Source organism: Nomia melanderi, chromosome 3, assembly GCF_051020985.1.
Source record: "Nomia melanderi isolate GNS246 chromosome 3, iyNomMela1, whole genome shotgun sequence".
Classification (NCBI taxonomy): domain Eukaryota; kingdom Metazoa; phylum Arthropoda; class Insecta; order Hymenoptera; family Halictidae; genus Nomia; species Nomia melanderi.
In genome coordinates this window covers 23,596,710-23,620,486 of record NC_135001.1, presented here as the reverse complement: position 1 = coordinate 23,620,486, position 23,777 = coordinate 23,596,710, and the positions used below count along the sequence as shown (strand labels likewise).

Genomic DNA, 23,777 nt, shown 5'->3' with positions numbered 1-23,777 from the left:
ACTGTTCAGTACTCTTTGCATAACGTTCACTCTTCCCGTTTCTAATTGTGAAAGGAAATTTCTGCTAGATCCGCAAGTACAAAGAAAACCGATAAAATCCATTGAAACGTGTCGCGTCGAAGTTCGTCACTTACTACGTGAGTACGTAACGTCCGTAATTTATTCGGAAATGTAGATTACTTTGGTCGACGTGCAACGTGTGCGGCGATATTTTAAATATCCTCTATCGCTGCAACCGCGATAACCACGCACGAAACTTCACCGTCGCTGGCGCGGACTAATACATTCGCGACAAGAGATAAAACGCTGCGATTACGGCGAAACCTTTTGTTATATAAATCGCAACGTGATTTCCAGTGGCTGTCGCGAAGCGTGAAACTAACACTGTAACTGAATTAAATACTTAAATTCTTCTGTTGCAATTACTCGAAAGAAACAGATGCAAACTATCCCAAACCTGCAATCTCAGTTCCAATGTTGGAGGTTCTACAGAAAACTGATAAAATCTCCTCGGTAGTTCAGCGTTCAAATTCATCGAAATCGAAATGTCTATCGTGACCTCACCGAACCCCAAACTATGACTAAATGACAAGTACATCATCGTTCACTGATGAACCGTTTCCAGGTGATGCCGCTGGAGAACAACATGAAAACCCCGACCCACTTCATCGGCTGCCCGGGCGTGCTGAACACCGGCATGTTCTTCGTGGTGCTGTTGTACAGCACCGTCGGTTTCTTCGGGTACTGGCGGTACGGCGAGAACACGATGGCGTCGATCACGCTGAACCCGGACGAGAGCGAGGTGCTCGCGCAGTCCGCGAAGCTGATGATCGCGGTGGCGATCTTCCTGACGTACGGTCTGCAGTTCTACGTGCCGATGGAGATCATCTGGAAGAACCTGAAGCAGTACTTCGGCTCTCGGAAGCTGCTCGCGGAGTACGTGGTGCGCATCTTCTTCGTGATATTCACGGTGGCCGTGGCGATCGCGATCCCGAACCTCGGCCCGTTCATCTCGCTGGTGGGCGCGGTGTGCCTGTCCACGTTGGGCCTGATGTTCCCGTCGGTGATCGAGTTGGTGACCGTGTGGGAAAGGGAGAACGGCCTGGGCCCTTGCTACTGGAGGCTCTGGAAGAACATAGCCATCATCTCGTTCGGTGTGCTCGGCTTCCTGACCGGCAGCTACGTGAGCATCCAGGAGATCCTCGAGAAGAAATGAAGCGCCGGGTTCGAAGGAGCTGCGGTGCGACGGAATAATCGCTCAGTGCGTACCATAGATGCCGGCGTGCTCGACACCTTCCGTGCTCACCGGGAGCAGCCTCGTCGCGCGGCCAGGACGACGATACCCGGGACGGTGATGCCGCCCGCCCGCCGCCGCTGAAGCGTCCAGGACACGAGTTACGCGGCCACGCGAGCTCCGAGCTTCTAGCTTCGTCTCGCTGCTTCTCTTTCCGCAACTCGGTAGTACGACGACCGTACCGACGACGAAGACGTCGCGTAGAACGACCGCCTTTCACCCTATCGTAGCACACTATCGGTTCCTCGTTGTAACCCTGTCCGCCCGGTCTTATTCTTTCGTTCGACCGTAGACGGAGCTCGCCGTCGCGCGGAAAGGAGTTCCTGTATCGGATAGTTCGAACACCTGTTTTCTCGTCGCGGACGGTCACGATACGTGATACGTTCTCATTTTTTCTACTGTACAATAGCGTTTTTTATTTTTCCCAGGCGCCAGTTATTTTTGTAAGGAACGCGCCCGGTTTTCTCGTCGAGAGTTTCTTTTACTTTGACCTAATCGTACGTGCTCCGAATACTTAAACCCTGTTTCTTATCGTTCAGTGTGGCATACAGAATGTAGAGTAATATCTGTATAGCGAGATTTCAGAGAAGATACTAACTTTCCATTAATCAGTTGATCGTTCTTAACATTCTCGTTAACCGCGTTGCAGACGATTTATTCGGTTAGTCTGCGATAGAAGCCGAAATTGTTCATTTCCCTGCGATTTATATGTATATGTATATATATGTACACGAGCTCCTTTCCGCGCACGCGTGAAACAAAAATCCGACAGCACCGCTTAGTTTCCTCTCTCCGGAAAACTCGCGTACTCGGGATCTGCAATCGCAATAGCATACGATACGCGGAGGTATACGTTACGAAGCATGATCGATCTTCGCCGATTTGCGTCAGAGTCGTCGCTGCTGACGTCGCGCCGTACAACGCCGTACGCCACGTGTAAGTAGGCACGCTGAGAATCATTAATGTCGCACCGGTTTTTCACCGGCTTCCCGAGATCGTCGCTCGTATTTGTAACGGGAAGTAGATTCCTTCGAACGCGACGCGACAGGACAACGTCGGATTACCAATTAATATAATATCAGTGTAACGTGCCGCAATTGGAAATCGTTCGGATCACTCGGGACATGACATTCTGCTGGTTATTTTTATATACTCGACTATAGAAATTACAATAGCTCTGCTGCAGACGAACGTTCATTGAAAACTCTTGTATAAAATTGTACCTTAATCGGCAGAGCACGCTATGCAATCCGACAGAAACGTTTGGAAAATAATTGACGTTTCCCATATGGAAGAAACGCGTAATTTTAAGTGACCGACGGTCAACGCGTTGACTGCTGCGATCTGACTTGGCTACACTGAGTTTCTTTTCAATATTTTATTCTTATCGCTATTCTTTAACACTAGGTTTACGGACATTTATTGTACACTTGATTCTATTATTCCTAAGAGAATTGATGCTCGTTTATTTAGATTGCGGAAACTGGAGATTCGATAGTAGGTAATTGGGATACATTTCTAAAATCCAATATGCGTCGATCTGACGCGTTCCGTGAACCTAGTGTTGACGCATTGACATTTCTCTTCGTATCGACTTGCCACCAGCAAATCAGCTCATTCAATGTCCCTTCTCATAAAAACACCACAGTCAACGCGTTGAACAGTAACTCGAATAACACCTAATGTTACGTGCGTCGACCATGAAACGTGGAAACAGCGATCGATAACAGAAATGTAACTTTTCGGATCAGACAATTCAGACGTTCCAGATAAAGAACAGTGCGACCTTAATGAGCCTCGGCGCGCGTGATCATACGTTCGAGCGATTAACCGAGCAAAGTCAACGGCACAACGTGGCTCGGAGTACCCGGATCCATGGGATCGTGGATCGTGCGAAATGTTGAGACGAGTATCAGGGGCGTAGATAATAGCTGCCGCCCCGGCCCCATCTCCCCTTTGTCCTCCTCACTTTTATTATTTATTCGCGGTGCGACGGCCGTGCGCACGAACGACAAACGCTTTTTCCATCGAGTTCACAGACAACTGCGGGACGGTTTCTTTTTTTTTCTCTCTCTCGTTTTCTAGTTGCTTTACGTACACGCGGTACGATTTATAGATATGTAAATTATACTTAAGCGTCGTTTTTACCCCACGAGCAGGGACCGTTCGCGTTTTCGGCTTTAACGTGCGTTCGTTCGTTCGTTCGTTCGATTTCCTGCGACAAGAGAACGATTTGTAAGATAAGAGGTTTCGTCGGCCGATCATCGAGCGATCTACGTCCGCCGATCGTCGGGAGTTGGACACCTTGCATGTTCAGAAATGGGAAATAGAACCCGGAGATCGACCATAGACTTGTAAATGAATTTCTAACTCGTCGGATCGACGACACTTTTCAGTTGGCACGTACTTCCGCCATAGATATCGAAGGATCGTCAGAAGTGATTAAACGGTTGACATAGACGTCGGTATCAAACTCGAGGTAAATTCTAGATTGGAAACGATTCGAAATTAATCGCTGTTTTACACGATAATCGTGTCTATTCTTTCATTAAGGTCTTCGCTTGATTCGGACACAAAGGGGAAGTTGCCTATGAGCGATTTAATATTCAGTCAATTCGACGTCTTGGGTGTCTGAATTGGAAGACACAAATGGCATTCGACAAAAGCCTTTTATTCACTTGCAAGCACCTACAACAGGTTCAGGACATTATCTCGTTACCATCATTCGACAGAAGTTACGGTGTTTAGAATCGACAAACGCAATTTTCCTGAAACAGTTATGTTACTCTTTGACTGTTCTACAATGGTCATCCGCGAGCACTCGTTGACTCGAACAGAATCCATCGAATATGCTGTAACATTCTTCGCTATAACATTTATTCTGTAAATAGAACTATGTTACAGGCATGCTTTGTCTCGTTGCTCTACTTAAATATTCTATCTCTTTAGAAATTGAAGAAAAACACTTCCACTAAAAGATTATTATTCAAGACTTAGACAACTAGTTCATTTTACAGTGATATATTTTTCCATTGAAACGTGTACATTGTTCATGATCGCTTACCGAACTCCTAACAAATTGAAAAAAAACACTTCCACTAAATTATTATTCGACAAAGACTTAGAGACTAGTTGTTTCACATTGAAATATTTTTCCATCGAAACGTGTACATTGTTCATGATCGCTTACCGAACTGGTATCTGCAAGGCATGCCTGTGCGCAACATTCACGCTGTATAATGGCTGCGTAGAAAGGATACTACGACGCGTAGACGGCTAACGTATAAAATTAAGGAAACCGTAGATTTCAGTGAAACTGTCTGTACACAGAGTATCCCCCGTAATTCGGTAGATTCTAGTAGCGGCCGTTTCGTCAGTGATGTGCCCGCGACGGGACTACGGAGCGCTTGAAAATGGCGGCGATAGATCAATCGACGTAACACCGATGGGAACTGCCGATCTGTTCCTAGTGCCTTCGTTGCACAAAAGAAAAAAACGTACAAAAATGGTTATTAATTAAGAATAAGAGGCAGAATGGCACGTAGGTGTGATAATATCGTGATGCATGCTTGCTAGTCTGTAAGGAGTTAGAGCGAGAGCTACACGGCGCGAGGTTGCGTCAGTGCGCGAGATTGAAACGCTAATTGGATACCTTTCTCGCTTGACACGCGGTCAGTAAAATCGAAAGAGTACGAATAAGAGGAAGAAATTTTTGTGAAACGAACAGAAGAGCTTGATCGGGTGTCAAGGCGAACGTGCTCAGCAATGGAAATTATTTATTTCGCGTCCTAGAATCGGTTAGATGAACGGACATCATCGACGATTATTGCTCATCGACAATAAGAGGAAAAGCGAATGAAACGATGGAATTGATCTCGGCACCGGGCGATTCGGGCAGCGAAAATCTTCGCGAACGGAAATTCTAAGATCACGAAATAGTACAAACGTAATTAAGATTCGTCATTCATTTTACCTATTGGATAATTGTATAGAGCTTATACAGGGAGTTTCATAACGAGACGCGAAAACAACGAACAGCTGGTGCAAACATGTGTCCCGTGAATTGTCTGTTATACGTAACGAGTGTTCAGCCAGTTTCGGCTCGATTCGAAAACTGCAATTTCGTAGACTATAATAGATTTTGTAAGGGTCATTGTCGTTGACACTGCCATGGCCCTCGAGGAAACCGACGCGTTCACCGGACTCTGGGCATTTTCAGACCCACACTTTTGCATCCGAATGTTTATACTCTGAAGAGATTCACTTTTCCAATGTTCATTCTTCTGGGAAAATAATGTTGAAATCGTAACAAATGCATTGCAATGGCCATGTTAGTGCTGAAGATAATTGGAATCGTTTGAATCGTTTAACCCTTAGCACTCCAGATGGTTTCGTAATTTATCAGCAACTAATTTTTATGGTATCTAGTGAAAATGAAAAATGCTGTAACATTCCTTCGATCTTTTGTTCCTTCTCAGTACGAAATTTCTTGTGGAAAATCGAATAATCTTGGGGTAGTTTCTTTGATTCGTTGAAATATTTGATATTATGATGCAATATTGGAGCCTACGGAGTTCAAAGGGTTAACTTCAATCGTCCACGTTTGGCGTTTCTGTTCGAAGGGCACATGTTTGACGACTCGACGTATTTCGGCGCAGAACACCGCGCCGCGAGCTGTTCGTGCGATTCGTTCTCGAAGACAGAATTCAGTGCCTTGGTTCTTTCGTCTGACGGGATCGTAGGATTGACCCTTTCAGTGCCAGGCATTTTACGGAGCACAAGGAACGTTTACAAGGAACAAAATTCCGATTTGGAGGAAAATTTGACTATTTATTCTTCTGAAACTTAACCCTCTGTAGGTTTCGTTCTAATCGTGAAAATTCGGCCCATAGAGGGTTAAAGAATATGGAATATAATGTTATGCAACAAAATTTTTGGTTATAAAATATTTGTAGAGACGCCCTTCGAACGAGGCTGAGAAAAAAAGAGAAAGATCGGCTCGCTGGCACTGAAAGGGTAAAAACGGACCTCACGCGACACCGAGCAGACACCGTACGCGCGGCTCCGACGCGGATCGGAGCCGTACTCTCGTCACGAAAGCGTCGAACAACGGGACATGTTCGTCCGAAAGACAATAACCGATGCACGGTAGTTGCCATGTTCGTTTTACTAGAGTCGTTGCAAACGTACGCCTTAACCGAGGAGAGGGCAGAACACGAAGAAGAATCAGGGGAATCGGAGGAACAAGGAAACGGAAAAATGAGTCTGCCCTCGAGCCGCAGAGAACCGTTGAAATTTTTGCCAAGCATCATCCATGTTTTACCATTTTTCTGTACTCGTCTATTCTTTTCTATCGAAAGTTTTCCCATCAATGTATCTGTACACACGCAGAGACAGACCGCCCACAACCATGATCGTTACACGTACGATGATCTGTATTCAGAAAAAAGAGGATCTTCAAACTTTTCTCACCCTTCTTTTTTTTCTCTTTTTTGTTTCCTTTGGAAATTGTAATCGAAACATGAAATACTTACATGTACACGTACATACATACACGTGCGACACACACATACAACCGTTTAGCCGCTTTTGTACTTCAAATTTCCTTTACAGATCGCGCACGCAGGCAATGCGGCGATGGTCGCTGCGAAGAGAATGTCGTTTCGCGTGCACGCGTGTACCGTGCACGCTATCAATCTGTCAGACATTGTAAGAGACAGTGTTATATGATATTTAATACACAACAAACAGATTTGCGAAAGATTGCTGTATTCATTTCACGTTCGAATTCCTTTACCCTGCATCCCACTGATTTTTATGGTCAACATGATATTTGATCTGTAACGTTGATTGCATTAACCCTTAGCACTCCAGATGATTTTGTAATCTATCAGCAACTGCAACTAATTTTTATAGTATCCCTAGCGAAAGTGAAAAACGCTAGAACATTTCTTAGATCTTTGATTTTCCTTAGTGAAAAATTTGGATGTGTGAGAAATCTAATAATTGTAGGGTAGTTTCTGTAAGATTAATAATGATCACTTGTCTGGATCACGAATCCGAAAACAAAATTGTTCTATCGCGTTCAATGCTGCAGAAATTTCATTTGATTCATTTGATAATATTATATTTTTTTCCGTTTTGCTATTCAAATAATTAAATAATTCGTTTGCAACTTATTATTCCAGATGTGACAACTTCAAAAAATACATTGTACGTACTTAAGTCTCTAATATTTTTGATTCTAATTCCTATCGCTTAGAGATAAGCTGAGCTAATGTTGAAATATTTTATCGACCAACTTCCATGGCGGCTTGTTTCTTTACAAAAAGAATATCACGGATATTAACAAAAGAATTTGAAATGTATAATTAAATGTTTCTACTAACAAACAGAAATTGACTTTATCTACAGTAGCTACAAACCAGCCTCAGTCGATACGACAGGGCGTGACACGAAAATGATAAGAGATGCTAGAACCCTCGAGAATGTGTGACAAAATTTTACGATACATGTTATTATCCTATACCTCGTCTATTCTACTAATAATTAGCTAGAATTTCTTCTAGTGTTTTACAAAAGTGTAGATAATGCAGATTCTGCTGAAACGAAGATTAATACAATTGTTAGTCTATAATGTGATTTGTCTATGCTCCTTATGTGGCAACCACAAGCTGCTGAAATAATTGTTGAAAGGTCAATGAAACAGTGAAAATATAATATAGGGATATAGGTGAAATATTAATAATTGTTAAATAGCATTGTCTTTTTGAAATAACATAGAAAATATTGATTTACATGAAACGTGTTACATGGAAATGTGGTTTAAGATTTGCATTGTGAAGTGACATTAGCAAAATGGTCGAGACGATAGCGAGTACCGATAATGTCAAGTGATAGAAGTTAATAGATACATGAATTATCAAACTTAATAAAAGTTTGAATAGTCTTTTTAAAATATACTTTCCATGCTCTGAATATCGTGACTTTTAAAGTCTCTGCAAACTAACCATGTTAAACGATGTACCAAAAAGAACACTGAAAAGCTCGGAATCAACAGAGGTATGTTTACAATGTTAGTTTTATAGTTTTACGAACCTATGAAGCGTATTTAAGGATTACTAAAGTAAAATATTGTTTTAAGAATATTCATAAATATTAGTGTTTTTTTTAATATGTCGGTGACAAAACATGTGACGTGCAGCTTAATTATTATATGTCACTGCATTCCAGATTTCGTCGTTCCGATTTTCTATTTCTCCTTTCATTTTTTACTATTGTTTATATGTACTTAAATTTTGTTTCATCTTTAGTAATGAAAGGTAGCTTTTTAATTTAAATTTACTTACCATTGGAGTAATGCTATTCTACAAACTCAAAAGTTACAAATTTACACTTCTTGTCAATTAGATTCCTTGAACTCAGGAACATATGTTGACCAGTGGCGGGAAATTTAAATGTGTGTCATAAAATATTTTCAGGCTGATGTCCGGGAAGATGAGGAACAAGCAAAAAAGTTTCAGGATATAATCGACTTACTTTTAGCAGCAGGATATTTTCGAGCTAGAATTAAAGGTTTATCAAATTTTGACAAGGTACATATACCAAAAACTTTAGGATCAAATACTTTAACAAATCTAGATCTTAAACGTATTGGAATAATAGAAAATATATTAAACTAATGTAATTTTTTAGGTAATTGGCGGGATGACCTGGTGTATAGAATCCTGCAACTTTGATGTGGATATCGACTTATTATTTCGCGAGAATCTAACTATAGGTCAAAAAATGTAAGATGTGAGAAATTATTGAAATATTTATTAATTGATATAAAATGTCATTATACATGTATATACATACTTTTAGTTCTTTAACTGAAAAAATTGTAGCAATGCTACCCAAAATGAATTGTCCATACCGAATAGAACCACATCAGATTCAAGGTTTAGACTGTATTCATATCTTTCCTGTCATTCAGGTAAGTATCATTTAATTACATATGACAGATGTTTATTTATGATGATTGTAATGACAGTAAAACTTATAGTGGTTGGTCAAACGTTCCATGGAAACCAGAGAAGAAATGGCTGATTTTGTTCGATCCTTTGCACTCAATCAGTTTCATAAGAAACATTCGTTCACTGAAGATACTGGCAATGCAACCGCTATTCAGGAAAATCTGATACGAAATATCCAGCTGGTTAAAGTAAGATTATTATACAATATCAAATGTACTTTTTGTGAAACACATTTAATGACAAATTGTTACTGTGATCAGTTAGGTGATCTTAAAATTTGGACTAATTAAAATTTTACAATTGTTTCTTAGAAATCATATGAACCACGACGTCTTTTCAAACATAAAGATGGTTCTGTCAGAGATGATTCTACCCGGTTTCTTGGCACAGTTTTAGAATATGAAGCTCCTCTGTATTATTCTACAAAAATTTCTGGATCGCCAACTACAACAGTCGCGGATGATACTAAAGATGCTGATAGGAAAAACGAATTAAAAGAAAAAGTGAGAAAGTATTTATGAATTAGATTTTGATACAACTTTTTGTTTCATTTTTAAACTTTAATGAACATATAAATATCAACAAGTCATTTACATTAAATTAATTATAAATTAATCAATATGCATGCACAATAAATATAGGATACACCACAAGTAAGTTCCCTTAAATTTTTTGTTAATAACTTATATATTTCTGTTTCAAGAATTAAAGAATTAGTAGTAATTTTTAATATTCTATTAAATCTGTAGTATAATATTACACACGAATAAACATTGCAATTTTTTCATAGGAAAACACAGAGCAAATAGCGGGAAATCTAGCTGCTATTGAGGAAAGTTCGGTAAGTAATTACATGTACACATAGTCGATATCAATTGGATATTTATTAACCATATTTTATATAGGCTCGATTAAGTGTCACGGCAGTTGGCAATATTGTTGGAATTCAAGCTCAAGAAATTGCTAAAATTGCTGAAAAATATGCGACAATGTCAACTTCTGAAATCAAGGTAACTTTCTCTTTAAGAAACGGATCATCAGTTTAAATTCATAAGTTTGTATTCATTTATGTCTTTTCTTATATCTGTCCAGGATAATAATGCTACAAGTTCTTCAGCAGCACTTATTGCACTACAGAAACAGAGAGCAGTACTTCAAAATCGTGTACGAAAATTAACAAAAGATAGGGACAGTTTATCTACTAAAGTTTCCGAATTAACTGATAAAATAAATGAGTCGCGTACGAAACGACAAGCTATTGAGCGTTCACTAAAAAAAGCAGAAGAAATGGGGATTAATGAAAATGATAGGTAGTTTATTTATTAATTTATTGGCAATACAGTACATTACTAAAAATTATATATATATATATATTGATGATTTTATATACGTTTTTCAGTGTTTACAAACATTTGGAAGAATTACTCTTAGTACACGATGGTTTGAAGGAACAAGAGCATAATTTTCGTGAACAGTGCAAATCAGATTTGAATGTGTTGCGTGGTAAATTACAAGAAATTGAGAGTAGTACCTCTGAAGAAGAGGAAGATCGTTTGAAAGAATATGAGGAACAAAAGGAGGCAGTAACAAAAGCAAGGTTACAGTTGGCTAAGAAGAATAGAGCAATTGCATCTTTGACCAGGCAATTGGATGATGTACCTGGCCGCTCTGAGCTTACGCAATATCAAAGACGCTTTATGGAGCTATATAATCAAGGTTTGCAATCTATGTAATTTTTCTGATTGACAATCTATTGTTCTTTTCAAGTGTGTCTTCACTATTAAAATTTTAGTTTCAGCAAAGCACAAGGAAACAAAGCAGTATTACACGCTATACAATACCCTTGATGACACAAAATTGTATTTAAGTAAAGAATTATCGTTGTTAAATTCTATCCAAGATAATTATAATGAGTAAGTAGTTCGTACACGTCATATACGTCTTCTTTATTTTTAATAATACTTGATATTTCTTTTCCTTGTATTTATCAGAGCAATGGCGTCAGCAAGTGGCAAGGAACAATTTTTGAAGCAATTTGAAGCGATTGTTGCTGGCGTGAAACGCAATAAATCAAAGGTACTGAATTTTATACATTTTAAACTACTCGCAGTTTAGCAAAGTAGGTTCACAGACAAAACACTGTCTAAATTAGATTATGACCTCCATAAATTTTTGCCATTTGGTATCTAAAAGATTATTAAGTTCATTATAAAGCAGTGGATAATATTTCATGATGGTCTACACTGGTTTGAGTTAGCTAGCAAATTCTATATTTTGACATAAGAATTCTTATGAGAAGATTATATTTTCTAGGTGGAAAAAAGATGTGCCGATGAGAAGTATAGAAGGGATGCGCTTAGCCGACAGCTCGCTTCTTTGATAGAACAACAACGCAAATACGTTGCTGCGGTTAGGCAACTTACTATTGAATGTCGCAAAAATGAGGCCTTACTCGCACAGTTGCGGGGTCCGTAAATAACTGTTCATTCTGCTACCTCAAACATATCAAGTATTTACTCATATTTTTGCTATAACCGTTTATATAGTCGAGAAACCTCGGTAATATGTTACTAATAATTAGCCGGCGGGCGTTAAAGGAGTCGTTATTTTCAACTACGACGGGGTCGTAGGAAACTGTATTTTTAATAGACCTTTTGTAATATTTATGTTGTTATTTGTCTGCGAAATAAACTGATAAATGAGTAATGCTCGTCAGTAAGAAGTATTTATAACAGGATTAAATTCTGACAGTAATGTTTATTACTAATTAGAGTTGCAAATATACCCCAGCAGGCTTTCCAACCTTTGCAGAGTTAAAAACAATGAACTATGAAAGATATTTAGACAGGTAAAGGATATGAAATTATTAAAAACAATGAATGGTTGTTCTTTTCTATACGTTAAACACATGTTTTAAGTTATTGTTAATTTCATAAATAGAATATATTTTGGTATAGTAAAATCATAAGGTAACGGTTAAAAAAAAGCATATTTTTACACGTCCCGTCGGCTACTGATTATGCGGTAAAACGAAATTTTATACACTCTTAATATTGATCTTTATTGTCTCAAAAATCTGATACATAAAATTAGCAAATATTAAAAATACCTAGTTATTCAAGGTCAATAAAAAAGATAATGTTTTTATGAAATAATGTGTACATACGTATATATTTTTATATTATATATATTTGTGTATGTGTGTGTCATGTGTATTGACCTTGTAATTTATCACTTAAATCAAGATGCTTCAATGGTACAATAAGACATTAAAAATAATGAATTACATAACTGTTGAATGGAACTGACCAATCATTGGCACATTGTTACTGTTGCGTAAAGATATCTTTAAAATAATTCTACCTAAAAACTATTTATAAAATAAAGCTCTTTTAAAAAAATCACAGGATAGATGAAGTATATTTATGTGAACTTATGACCTTGAGTAGCCAAGGTGGCAATTCAATCGCCAACTGTAATTATTATTCAGGAATCTGACAGAGGAATAGAGGAAAGTCTAAAATATTTATGTACAATGTAACTACTGCTGTTATACACTGTATGTATAACATCAACGTGTCATAAAAATTCATTTGCAGGTACAACTGAATTTCTCATGCATGCAGTGAATGAGTAAATGATGCTAAAATGGGTTTTTTCCTTTTCTTAATTGAAAGTGTCAAAATATTAAAGAAACCAATTAAATATCAAAAAAAAATCCATGGTCGTAACAAAATGATAGTTTATGTACAATGCCTTATGGGTATATTTAAATTGACCTAAAATGTATATCTTCTGAATAACCTTTTTATTTGTAAAACACTAATATTTTCACATGTAAGAATGCCCAGAGTTGTTCGCTAATCCTCCAAATGATCATTTTCTCGAAATTTTCCTATTTAAAAAGAAAATTCGTATTGACTGCTGACCTCTAGATTTATTGAACTCATATTAATTAATTGATTGTTTGAAAGGTATTCACGCCAAACATTCCTATTTTTCAGATTCGTATTCACGAGGATAATTTGGAACAGAATTCCAAAGTACAGTTCAAAAGTATTGTTCCTGATTTCATTATTGAAATACACGTTATACACATAAGAATGTTCGTATAAATGCTTTGACAAGTATATGTTTTTACCTCCCCTCGTTTTCTTTGCGTTCAACGAATGTTTGCATATGAATTTTGACAGTTCGGAAGATAAAAGAAAGTGATTACTGAAATTCGTAAGGCTAATGGATGCCAAAAAATGGTACCGCGCAACAATTGCAACCGTGATTTAAAATAGTCAACGGTAAAGTCACATGACGTTTTTGTTCGGCGTAGAGTAGAGATCAGCTCATGCAATACATATACATATACACACCTTGGGATTGCAGTTTTAGCCCGATAATAGATTACTACTTACCGTTCGTCTGTTTTCCCTTTCACGCTTAGCGAGCAGTGTTTTCCTCGTTACTCCGTCAGAGCCCTCTTCGTTCGTTACTTTATGTGAACTATCGCCATTGTTCCCCTCACAGTGTTTAATGTGTTCACGTGTTTTATTCGTTTCCCCGAGGATCTGTCGTAGCCATTATCAGTGGTACAGTGTTTAGTGATTTGTTTTGTTAACATTTTCTAGAATGTAGCCAGCCTCCAATGTGACGTTTTCTAAAAATACCTAATATGACAATTGCATCGGGTGGAGGAACCATTCAAGCAAACTTGTTCCTTTCAAAGTAAAGGAACATGTGCTATCTGCACGGTGGCTTTTGATGTGATATTCATATGAGAGAAATATTGGGCGTACGATGGCAAAAGACGAAGGAGACGACCTCTTGCCGGACAAGGACGCGGCGAAAGGATTTTACGCGAAATACGAGCCCAAAGAAATCCTTGGAAGGTTCGTCACGTGATATTTGAAAAAAGAAAATAACAACATAGCAAACTATTTTTATTTGTACAATCAGCACGCGTAGCATGATAGATATGTTTGTATTTATATTATTAGACTCTGGTGCATTGCAATTACAATGAACGTATCAAGAGATTCACCGCATCAAACGAATAAGCTAACCTGTACAATTATATAATTCGATCGAGTTAATATCCATAAGATTCAACAATAACAAATTCATTTCGAACCGAATAAAACAAAGAAAACAATGCGAAATAATAACATGAGTCATAAAGGCAGGATAAAACTAGACAGACGATGTATGAAAATTTTCTTCGTATTGGAGAACTTTTTATGGTCTGAATATTATCAGAAGTGATATTATTTAGTAATAAATACAAAATATGGTAAAGATACATTTTGGAAATGTTAATACCATTAATTAGTAAAATTAATCATCGCTTTAGTTACATTCAAATATTCATTTGGTCATCCTAAAATTAGTACCAGATTTAACAAGATTTATGTGACGATAGAATTTTGTTTAATTAATTTAGATTCTTGGTAACAGAACTTTTGTCTCTTAGTTTATTCTTAATGTCCACAGAGGAATATCTTCCACTGTTAGAAGATGTATAGAAAAAGAAACAGGTGTAGAATATGCAGCTAAAATAATAGATATTAGTAATGAAACTAACGAGGATGGAAATACTATGAAAGATGCTACACTGCAAGAAGTGCATATTCTTCGTAGAGTAGCTGGACATCCTTATATAAGTAAGTTCCCACTTATTAATGGAAAAACACTTATTTATTACATTGTAGTAGAAAAATAATAATATTTTTGCAATTATTACCTTGAATTAATAACTGTTATGTCGTTTCAGTTGAATTGCATGATGTGTTTGAATCAAACACATTCATTTTTTTAATTTTTGAAATTTGTAAAAATGGTGAATTGTTCGACTACCTCACATCTGTGGTTACACTCTCTGAGAAAAAGACACGCTATATCATGAGACAGGTATTCGAAGGTGTACAACACATACATAATCAAGGAATAGTACACAGAGATTTGAAACCAGAGAATATATTACTAGATGATAACCTAAATGTAAAAATAACGGATTTTGGTTTTGCCAGAGTATTGAAAGGAACAGATAAGTTATTTGGTTTGTAATTATTTCTCAATAATGTAATGTATTTGTGGCATTAATAAGAAAGTTCTTCTTTTATTATTATTGTTCTTTTTTAGATCTTTGTGGTACACCTGGATATTTGGCACCAGAAGTGTTAAAGTGTAATATGTTTGAAAATGCAGAGGGTTATGGACACGAAGTAGATGTGTAAGTTTATATGATTTAGTAAATATATGTATGTATTATACATTTATTTTGATGCAAAATTAAATTAGTACAATATAAGATTAATTTAGTATTTATATAGATAATTACTATTTATTTCTTCTTAGATGGGCTTGTGGAGTAATTATGTTTACTTTATTAGTTGGTTGCCCACCTTTTTGGCATAGAAAACAAATGGTTATGCTTAGAAATATTATGGAAGGAAAATACTCATTTACATCTCCAGAATGGGCAGATATAACAGGTAATTCCTAATGTTTATTAAGTTAAAAGGATTGCAATGAAAGTTGATTACAGAATGTGGAATTACTGTGCATGATTATACGCCAAAATATTATAGAAATTTATTGAAAGTACTGCAATTACATTATGCTAAAAATTGACATAACCATTTAAAATAATTAATAGTGCATCATATTAAACTTTACTATTTCTTATAAGGAAGATATACTTAAGATGAAGCATTTATCAATAAATAGAACACGCTACACGCTTTTGTTTCAATATAATAATATAATTTCTTTGCGGTTTCGTTATTTTATCATTTTTTCTATTTTGATTTATAGTAAACTATATAAAACGTTGTATAACGTCAAGATTTTAATTATGTTTTCAGAAGCTCCTAAAGATCTGATAAGGAAATTACTAGTGGTCGAACCTAAAAAGAGGATTTCTATCAAGGAAGCGTTGGACCATTCCTTTTTCCATACTGTAGTAAGGATCTTGCTCTATATTTACATAATGACAGGAACAAAAATTCTGGACAGGAAATTATACATTTATTATTTTATACTTCTTTGAAAACCATAGTATAATCATAATTTTACATCTTTCTTTGTATGCTTTATGTGTTTTACATTATAAATTCACAATGAAACATGTATGCTTCAACAAATTTTCGTATCTCAGTGTTCACGTGTCTTTCTAGACAATATAGAAAAATTCATTAATTAAATAGAAATTTTCTACTCCAACAAAATCAGATAACTTAATATCAATATAAATAGAAAATTATTGGAATTACAGCTATGGGATCAAGACATCGCGCCTCTAAAACGTTCGCTATCATCTAATTCTCGCCGTCTGAGTAGGATATCTCAGTTAGCTTTGGTAAATTATTTTTGTTTTTATTTTGTTTGCCGTTAAATGAGAGTTTACTAAACGTAACTTTCGCATAATTAATATAACAATGAACGGTTTGAATTTAATTAATATTAAAAATTACTTACAAATGAATATGATATATGTGTTTAGTTTGTCTTTGTTTCTAATTTATAAGTTTGATCTAAAATCTTCTGATGTTATTCAACCATTTGTATAGAAACTTTAAAAACAAAACGAATCAATTACCTGTTAACGATGACAATCATTGTACATAATTCATGTAACATAAACAGTAATGTATAAAACATATACATAATTCTGCCTTCAAATAGGAATACACAAATGAGGATGAACATTAATTAATAATAGTATGATAGCTGTTGTTATTGTACGATAAATCACAATAACAAAACCATTTAAAATCTTACGTGTATGTATTCGCCAGCTTTACTCTCTATTTTCTCTGCCTGCTTTGCACAGAATGATTACAGAAAATTGTGACTAACAAACATCATTAAGTTCATAACTTCAATGATTTCAAATCACTTAACACATTACTTTGAAAGTTTGTCATCAGTGTTTACTTTATTTTGAATTTTATTACTCAATGCTAGTTCTTCGGTGTTTTGTTGTTTTATTATTTGATTACTCTATTATTTTTTATTACAGTAACCTTTTCAGGATATGTATACCTTGTTAAAAATTCTCTCATTCTTCTTTTGGATTTTGCTACAGGAATTAAAGGCAAAATCGTTTAATGCAAGGAAACGATTCCAGTTAGCTATTATTTGCGTTCGTGCAGTTGTTCGTATCAAACGGCTTCATACAACACCCGAACCTCTTTCAACGCAGGTGGCATGCACTGATCCTTATAGGATCAAAGTTTTACGAAAGGTATTACTTTTTAAATTTATTACAAATACCGGGTATGCAAAGAAACATCTTAATTTACATGATTCTCGTTAAAAACTTATTTTACAGGAATTATTCAATTTTTATAAAAAATGTTTAATGATCTCTCACCGCGAAATGCATCTTTTTTCTCGGCTGTCTTTCCAGAAGATTGGGTCGAGCTTTTTTCACGACAGATTTACTTTCTTAGAGAAGAATAATTCCATTAACGTGCACTCGGTCATCCCTAACTCATAAGGGATAACCATGTTTCCACGCTGTGAATTTCTACCATGAAATGCATCATTTTATATAATTCTTTTTCTTATAGGTCATCGATGGTTGTGCATTCAGAGTTTATGGTCATTGGGTGAAGAAAGGAGAAGGACAAAACCGAGCTGCTCTATTTGAAAACACACCAAAGACAGAATTAAAGCACCTTTATGTTACTAATTTGAGCAGATAACCAATGCTTTTACAAAGCATTGCCTAGTTAAAATTGTTAATTTTGTTGTTAGTCGACATTTACAGTATCTAAGCGAAATATTCAGTAAGACAAAAAGTGAAAAAATAAATAAGTTATTTAACAGAGTGGTATATTCGTACTGCTTTTTTTGGTTCTATTTATGAAACAAGTAATTCTTTAAACGTGTTATGGTAACTATACAATGTTCATAAACATTGTACATTGAACGTGCAATATCGTGAGGTAAACATAGAAAAATATTTATTATCTTTAGATATTGCAAGACGTACAACATTAATTGGATTGTTCTATCTCCAAATTTTTATGCGGGAGAATAGATGCATACTTCAGGCTTTTCTTAGGAGCTTTTTATATGGCCGATATATTCGTTGAAAATACAGTGCTGCTCAATAAATTTAGTTCATGAAGCTTTTGAAAAAAGTGTTACAAAATGTCGAATGTTTTGGCAGCGGATAACGCTGCAAGCAATTAGTGTCACACTTTTAGAGTGTTTTGTGCGTAGATCAAGTATTATATTGAAAATTGTTTGTGAAATTATTTTTTGAATGTTTTATTGTAAATTAATAATAATTTTTGCTTTACAGTATTTTTCGATTTTTTCATAGCACAATGTAAATGTGAAAGAATTTATTGTGAACGTTACAAATAAGTTTGAAAATCGACTTCCAAAAGTGCTGAAAAAGGAAACAAGACTTTTAAAGTAATTATATTTTGAAGATCAATGAAGGTGCTTATAGGTACAAATGTAAAAAAATCGCTATTTCGTTCCATGACCACACTTCTTATGTTTGTACATATACAGCTATAAAATATGTTCAGTAATTATGTATATCGAACACACATAATTTATTACAAATCAGCAACACATGCAAAATAATAATTGTAATGATACTTTTACTGTGGGGTATATCTGATAACGTACAAGGCTAGGATTAACTGTAAATAAAAGAATTAAACTGCAATGCTTTTAGTATCAGTTTCTGAAAGATTATGTCGACGAAACAATTTCACTTGTACAACGATTATCTAAATTATATGCCTGCAGTAAAAGGTGCAGAAACATGGATCAAATTTTCTAAGTAAATTGCGCGTAATCCGACTTGATTGAAATTTGTACTGACAAAATTGTATTTCATAGTAATATTATTTACTAAGATCTGCATGTAGATTATAGTATACAATGTTTTGTGCAAATTCTAGTCATGTTTTGTACTGCTGGATTTGTTTTAGATTATAAATTGCATAGACAAAATTGTATAATATACGGATAATTTTGCTTAAAAAAAAACATAAAATAAATCTTATATAATTCGTAATACGATGAAAAAATTGTAACAAATTGAATTCGATATTAGCACACGATAAACGATAAGAGGTTACAAAGAATAACTGAATAAAAATCAATCTGTAAAATAATGTTTATACATGTATCTAGTGTGATATATATTTAGTGTAAAATGTATATTTTGAAGTAAAATATTTTTTCAAATGTAGAATAAGTCATCTTTTTACTCCTCGCATTCTACGAATATTTTTTACTTTGAATCCTACCCTCGACCATGAAAAATCTCTACTGTTCAATTTCACCGCAGTTAGTGTTTTATAAAAATTGATACTTTTATTTCGTAAGAAATTCGTTTGGTTTAAGATAACGGTAGAAAATTAGAATATCGGCCAAGACGGTAATTATAAGTAAAATGTGTTACTACTCTTGTAGGAGATTCGATACGGGGAACTATAAAATTTGTACCGATTATTTTATTCGCATGTAAGAATGTCAAAGCACCGTATCAAGTTTACATAAATGCTCGACTATCAATTCGCGGTGGACACTTTCCGTTGTTATACGATAATTGTGGGAACGAGGAGAGGGAAACGGTTGAAACGTTAATGGAAAAATTTGAATGACTCGAAAAGAATTTAATGGAACGAGCGTTCAAAAAAATGACGGTAGGTGGTTTTGGCGCGCGCGCAAAGGTAAACAATGAAGTTATGTTTCTATAGGTAGAAGTGGCAACAGCGTACAGCTACGATCCATGTGACAGAGAAGGAACGTGACAAAAGGTGGCAGAGGGTGACGCCGCCGAGATCGGAGTGAGTGTTTGCCCGGGCGAGCCGGGTGTCGGGTGTGCTGTGTACGATTATCGCGATATTCGTCCGTTCTGGCGTCTACCGGAAGGTAAGCCTGCCCGCAAAAGATATCGATCGGCTCCGAAATCTCGGTGGTCTGGGTTTCTCGCGATGATACCGAAGGGGATCCGAGAAAATCGCGAAAAAAGTGCACCGACTAACGAGCAATATACAGCAGCTCGACACTTCTCTTACACGCCCAGCGGAGTGCTGCGTCACATGGACCGCGCTCATTGGTCGATACAGCCAGGTGACGTCACGAACTGTTGTTTGATTGGTCTGTACCTCGGATCCCAGACACGTGAATCGTGGCCAAGCAAGCATGGCTGTTGATGCGCAGTGGTTAGCACTTGTAAAATGTTTCTGCCACGCGCTAGATCGATCAGGTTATAACCGTCGTATGCTGTGAAACATCGCGAGATCGTCCGCTGTTCGAAAACTCACGGACGCCCTGTGAATTCCGCATGTGTCGGACATTTGACAGCGTAAATACCGCAAAAAGCCTCGCGAGAAATTGATTTCCACCGTGAAAGTGGGTTCCAGCGTGTTTCCATTGTGACCGAAATACAGTTGCGGTGTCGCCGTAAGTCCCCGGCTGGTTTCTATGGGTTTTCCGCGTTACCACACCCGTCGAAACGTCTTCGCGGAGCATTATCTCGACAGGACTATCGCCTATTTAATTAACATGTGTATAGGTGGTTGCGTGGCGTGTTTTCCGTGCCATAATAGACCCAGCCAATCGCACGGTACTTCAACTTATGACGTCACGTTATCGGCAACTCCTATTGGTCAACGGTGCGTGCGTCGCCCGTCTAACGTGTGTGTCGCTTTGTCAGTTTAAGGAGCTCGTTCGGTGCACGGCACGCTTCTTGACTTTTCATACTCTTCCAAACAGCCTTTCCTTTACCGAGTGACGGCACCGGTCATCGATTTTTCTCATTTCCCATGCGATCCCGCCTCCCACGAACGCGATATCGCATCCGTTCGCGATCGCGGTCCGCTCTCGCGATTATACCGCTCGGGATATATATCTGTTTTTCAAATCGACCACGAAACCCCGTTTCTCCGTTTCTCCGTTTCTCCGTTTCTCCGTTTCGGCTTTCCCGCCTCTGTCGAGCGAGCCCGGTTTCTTTGCTGATTTCTCGGATTGCGCAGCCCCCGATATCCTATACAGCGGTCTGTGCATGCTCGTGTATTCGCGAACACGCTCTTGCGCGTACGAACGCCACGTAACGACTCTCGTGCCTGGTTTCGATGGTACATCGCGAGACGAAACTAATCCGACTTACGACGGTAATCGCTCGAACACCACGATGTCTCGTCAACCAAGTACGTACATCTAATTTTCCCTCGATTCGAAATCGCCGTTTCCATCGATTCGATCTTTCCAAGTTCAGGAATACCGTAAACACAGAACCGTTTGAACCGGTTCAAACTTTTCCCCTATCTCGATTTCATCGTTCGCCGAATTTTGTTTGCCACTCGGTTGAATTTCAAGTTCCAACGGATATCCGAAATACAACCGATTTCAATTCGAACAACGGAATTAGTTTCCTCGGCGATGCGAACATTCGAACAAATCTTTTCGTTCCACCGACTCTCCCGAATACATTGTTCCCGGTTTATCGCGGCGCACATTGCGTATCAAACTTTATCCCGTTTTTATCGAAATTTCGATAAGACAACAAAACGGTTTTCCTTAGGAGTACCTGTCGTTTGAAATCGTCCGCGGCATATAGACCTCTGTACGCCGTAAACAATAGCCGTTGCCCACTCCATTCGAGTTTTATTTTCTTTCCCGACTGTTAGATCGTTTCCAGCGATCGGAACTCAAGATGCGTGCTAATGCTGTGCGCTCCAGGAAAGCGCACGTCGCGCTTGCGCATCAACCCGGTCTGGTATTACGAACACGGAACGTGTGGATCGGTCGGTCCGGCGAGGGGTGGGGCGGGAGGGGGAGGGGATGAAGCTTCCCGCGCGACTGCGTTACGTCACGCGTACGTCACGTGACGTATATTCAGAGACACACCGGTGGTGTCTGTACGGGTCTGCAGCTCCGTTCAAACGGGCTAATAATATTATCGAATAACAGAGATTTTTCGAAAAAATATGAACAGACCGATCGCCGGATCGGCGCGTTGCCTCGAAAGATTCTCGGAGTGCGTGCGTTCCATGGAAATCAGATGAGGTGTGTGACATGTGCGATTTCTCCAACGGTGTACGATAAAAGGGTTCACGGTTCCCGTGACGTCGAATCAGTGTCGAATTCTCTGCTCACGGTTGATCGGAGTGTATGTGTGTGTGTGCATGTGTGCGTGCGTGTGTCTGTGTGTGTGTGGTACCCGTTCGTTCGTTCGTCCGTCCCCCTTCCCGACCCATCGCACCAGTGTATCGAGTGGTCTTCCCCGCACGATGGAAACACGAGTGAGAGAATCGAATACGCGATTATTTACGTTATTACGACCTTTCTTCTCGCGTTCGTCAAGGTCGACGAATTAAGAACCGACGGGATTACCGCTTCTCCCACTCCTCCCCCCGCCCTCGCCCACCTTCCCCGCCCATCACTCCGCCTCGAACTGACAATGACACCGCGGACCGCCGTAGTTTTCGTGTAAACGAGATCATTTCGTTTCTCCTTTATTTCTTTATTTCTTTATTTCTTTGTATCTTTGTATCATTATATCGTTACATCTCTCTCTCTTTTTCTCTCTCTCTCTCTCGTTCTTTCTTTCTTTCCTTTCTTTTTTTCTGTTTGTTCGTGCGCAGATTGCCACCGGCGGCTGGCAGCAGCAGAAAAAGAGGAGGGTTGAGACGCAAGAACGGGCTCTCGACTTCTTCGTCCTCGCGAGTCGGTGACGGGGATCGGCAGTCCGATCGCAGAGTCTCAATCTCCCGAAGGATCTTAAAGGGAAACAGTCGTGGAGCAGCGGCCCGGCAACGTCAGGATGAGCCTGGAAACGCTGCTGGAAGCGGCACGGTTCGTCGAGCAGCAGGAGAAGAAGAGGGAACGCCTGGCCAGCAGCTCGTCCTCCTCCTCCGATCATCCGCTCGTCGTTGCCCCCCACTCCAACCATCACAACTCGAACGAGCCACGTGGTGAGTACCACGCGCCACTTTTCGGTCACCCGTTCGCGTCCGCGATATATGTTTCAGCACGTAGAATAGCTTAATGCACCGGATTGCCATGTTCCGAATCTTCCACTAACCAGCGCGCGCGCTCGGCACGGCGGTGACTTTCGAAACACTTGTTAGCTGACGCGCTCGTTTCGTTTCAAATGTTTATTAACGCATTTCTTTATCGGTGCAACTCATTTTATTCTTCCAAGTCTCTTTTTCTATTTTTCTTTTTTTTTCTTTTTGGCCATTCAATGTCTACTACCGAGTGTCTTTGTTATTGCTAGAAAGCAATAGACGAGTTGTACCGAGTAAATCAAATTAAAAGAAAGAATAAATTGTTCGCGTCATTTCGCAACGATTATTATAATTAGTGTATTGATACAGTATCTGGCTTAATCGAGAAAGTTATCCGTTTGTTAGCCGATTGCGTTTCGCAGTATCAATTGATAAGTTCGAAGCAGACGCCTTCTGCGTGCACCTCGTCGAAATATCGGT

General features: G+C 38.1%; 4 protein-coding genes and 1 long non-coding RNA gene across 18 annotated transcripts in view; 4 read left to right on the top strand and 1 right to left on the bottom strand.

The window, feature by feature from the left end:
* LOC116429194 (proton-coupled amino acid transporter-like protein pathetic) overlaps positions 1-7,055 on the top strand; it is a 53,350-nt gene extending 46,295 nt beyond the window's left edge. For all 8 annotated transcript variants that reach the window (XM_031981831.2, XM_076365976.1, XM_031981828.2 and 5 more), the window contains one exon: positions 626-7,055. In XM_031981831.2, the coding sequence (XP_031837691.1) occupies positions 626-1,216 (591 nt within the window). In that variant the 3' untranslated portion in view covers positions 1,217-7,055. The remainder of the gene's footprint in view (positions 1-625) is intronic.
* Positions 6,769-8,720, bottom strand: LOC143174377 (uncharacterized). Its single transcript, XR_012998233.1, has 2 exons — positions 8,644-8,720; positions 6,769-6,991 (listed from the first exon to the last, which is right to left on the bottom strand). It is a non-coding gene; the product is annotated as an uncharacterized LOC143174377 (long non-coding RNA).
* fidipidine (coiled-coil domain-containing protein 93) lies at positions 7,929-11,787 on the top strand. Its single transcript, XM_031982035.2, has 13 exons — positions 7,929-8,356; positions 8,776-8,889; positions 8,990-9,084; positions 9,161-9,272; positions 9,342-9,500; positions 9,624-9,815; positions 10,103-10,153; positions 10,218-10,322; positions 10,405-10,622; positions 10,712-11,028; positions 11,105-11,225; positions 11,304-11,388; positions 11,626-11,787. The coding sequence occupies exons 1-13, from the start codon at positions 8,306-8,308 to the stop codon at positions 11,785-11,787; spliced, it is 1,782 nt and encodes a 593-aa protein (XP_031837895.2). The 5' UTR covers positions 7,929-8,305.
* A 1,935-nt stretch (positions 11,788-13,722) lies between these two features.
* PhKgamma (phosphorylase kinase gamma) lies at positions 13,723-19,528 on the top strand. Of its 3 annotated transcripts, XM_031981835.2 has the most exons (10): positions 13,723-14,195; positions 14,304-14,596; positions 14,797-14,966; positions 15,077-15,361; positions 15,445-15,535; positions 15,661-15,797; positions 16,170-16,267; positions 16,580-16,663; positions 17,393-17,551; positions 17,880-19,528. In XM_031981835.2, exons 3-10 carry the CDS (start codon positions 14,903-14,905, stop codon positions 18,012-18,014), a joined length of 1,053 nt encoding a protein of 350 aa, XP_031837695.1. In that variant the 5' UTR covers positions 13,723-14,195; positions 14,304-14,596; positions 14,797-14,902; the 3' UTR covers positions 18,015-19,528. The 3 variants fall into 3 exon arrangements, with proteins under 3 accessions (XP_031837695.1, XP_031837694.1, XP_031837693.1); XM_031981833.2 differs by lacking the exon at positions 14,304-14,596 and having other exon boundaries at positions 13,729-14,195; XM_031981834.2 differs by lacking the exons at positions 14,304-14,596; positions 16,580-16,663 and having other exon boundaries at positions 13,727-14,195.
* Positions 19,529-20,088: 560 nt separating this feature from the next.
* LOC116429270 (uncharacterized) overlaps positions 20,089-23,777 on the top strand; it is a 46,063-nt gene continuing 42,374 nt past the window's right edge. Inside the window, exons 1-2 of one of the 5 annotated variants that reach the window (XM_076365960.1) lie at positions 20,089-20,214; positions 22,932-23,261. In XM_076365960.1, coding sequence (XP_076222075.1) covers positions 23,111-23,261 — 151 coding nt within the window. In that variant the 5' untranslated portion in view covers positions 20,089-20,214; positions 22,932-23,110. The other 4 variants (XM_076365964.1, XM_076365962.1, XM_076365963.1 and 1 more) reach the window with 4 other exon arrangements.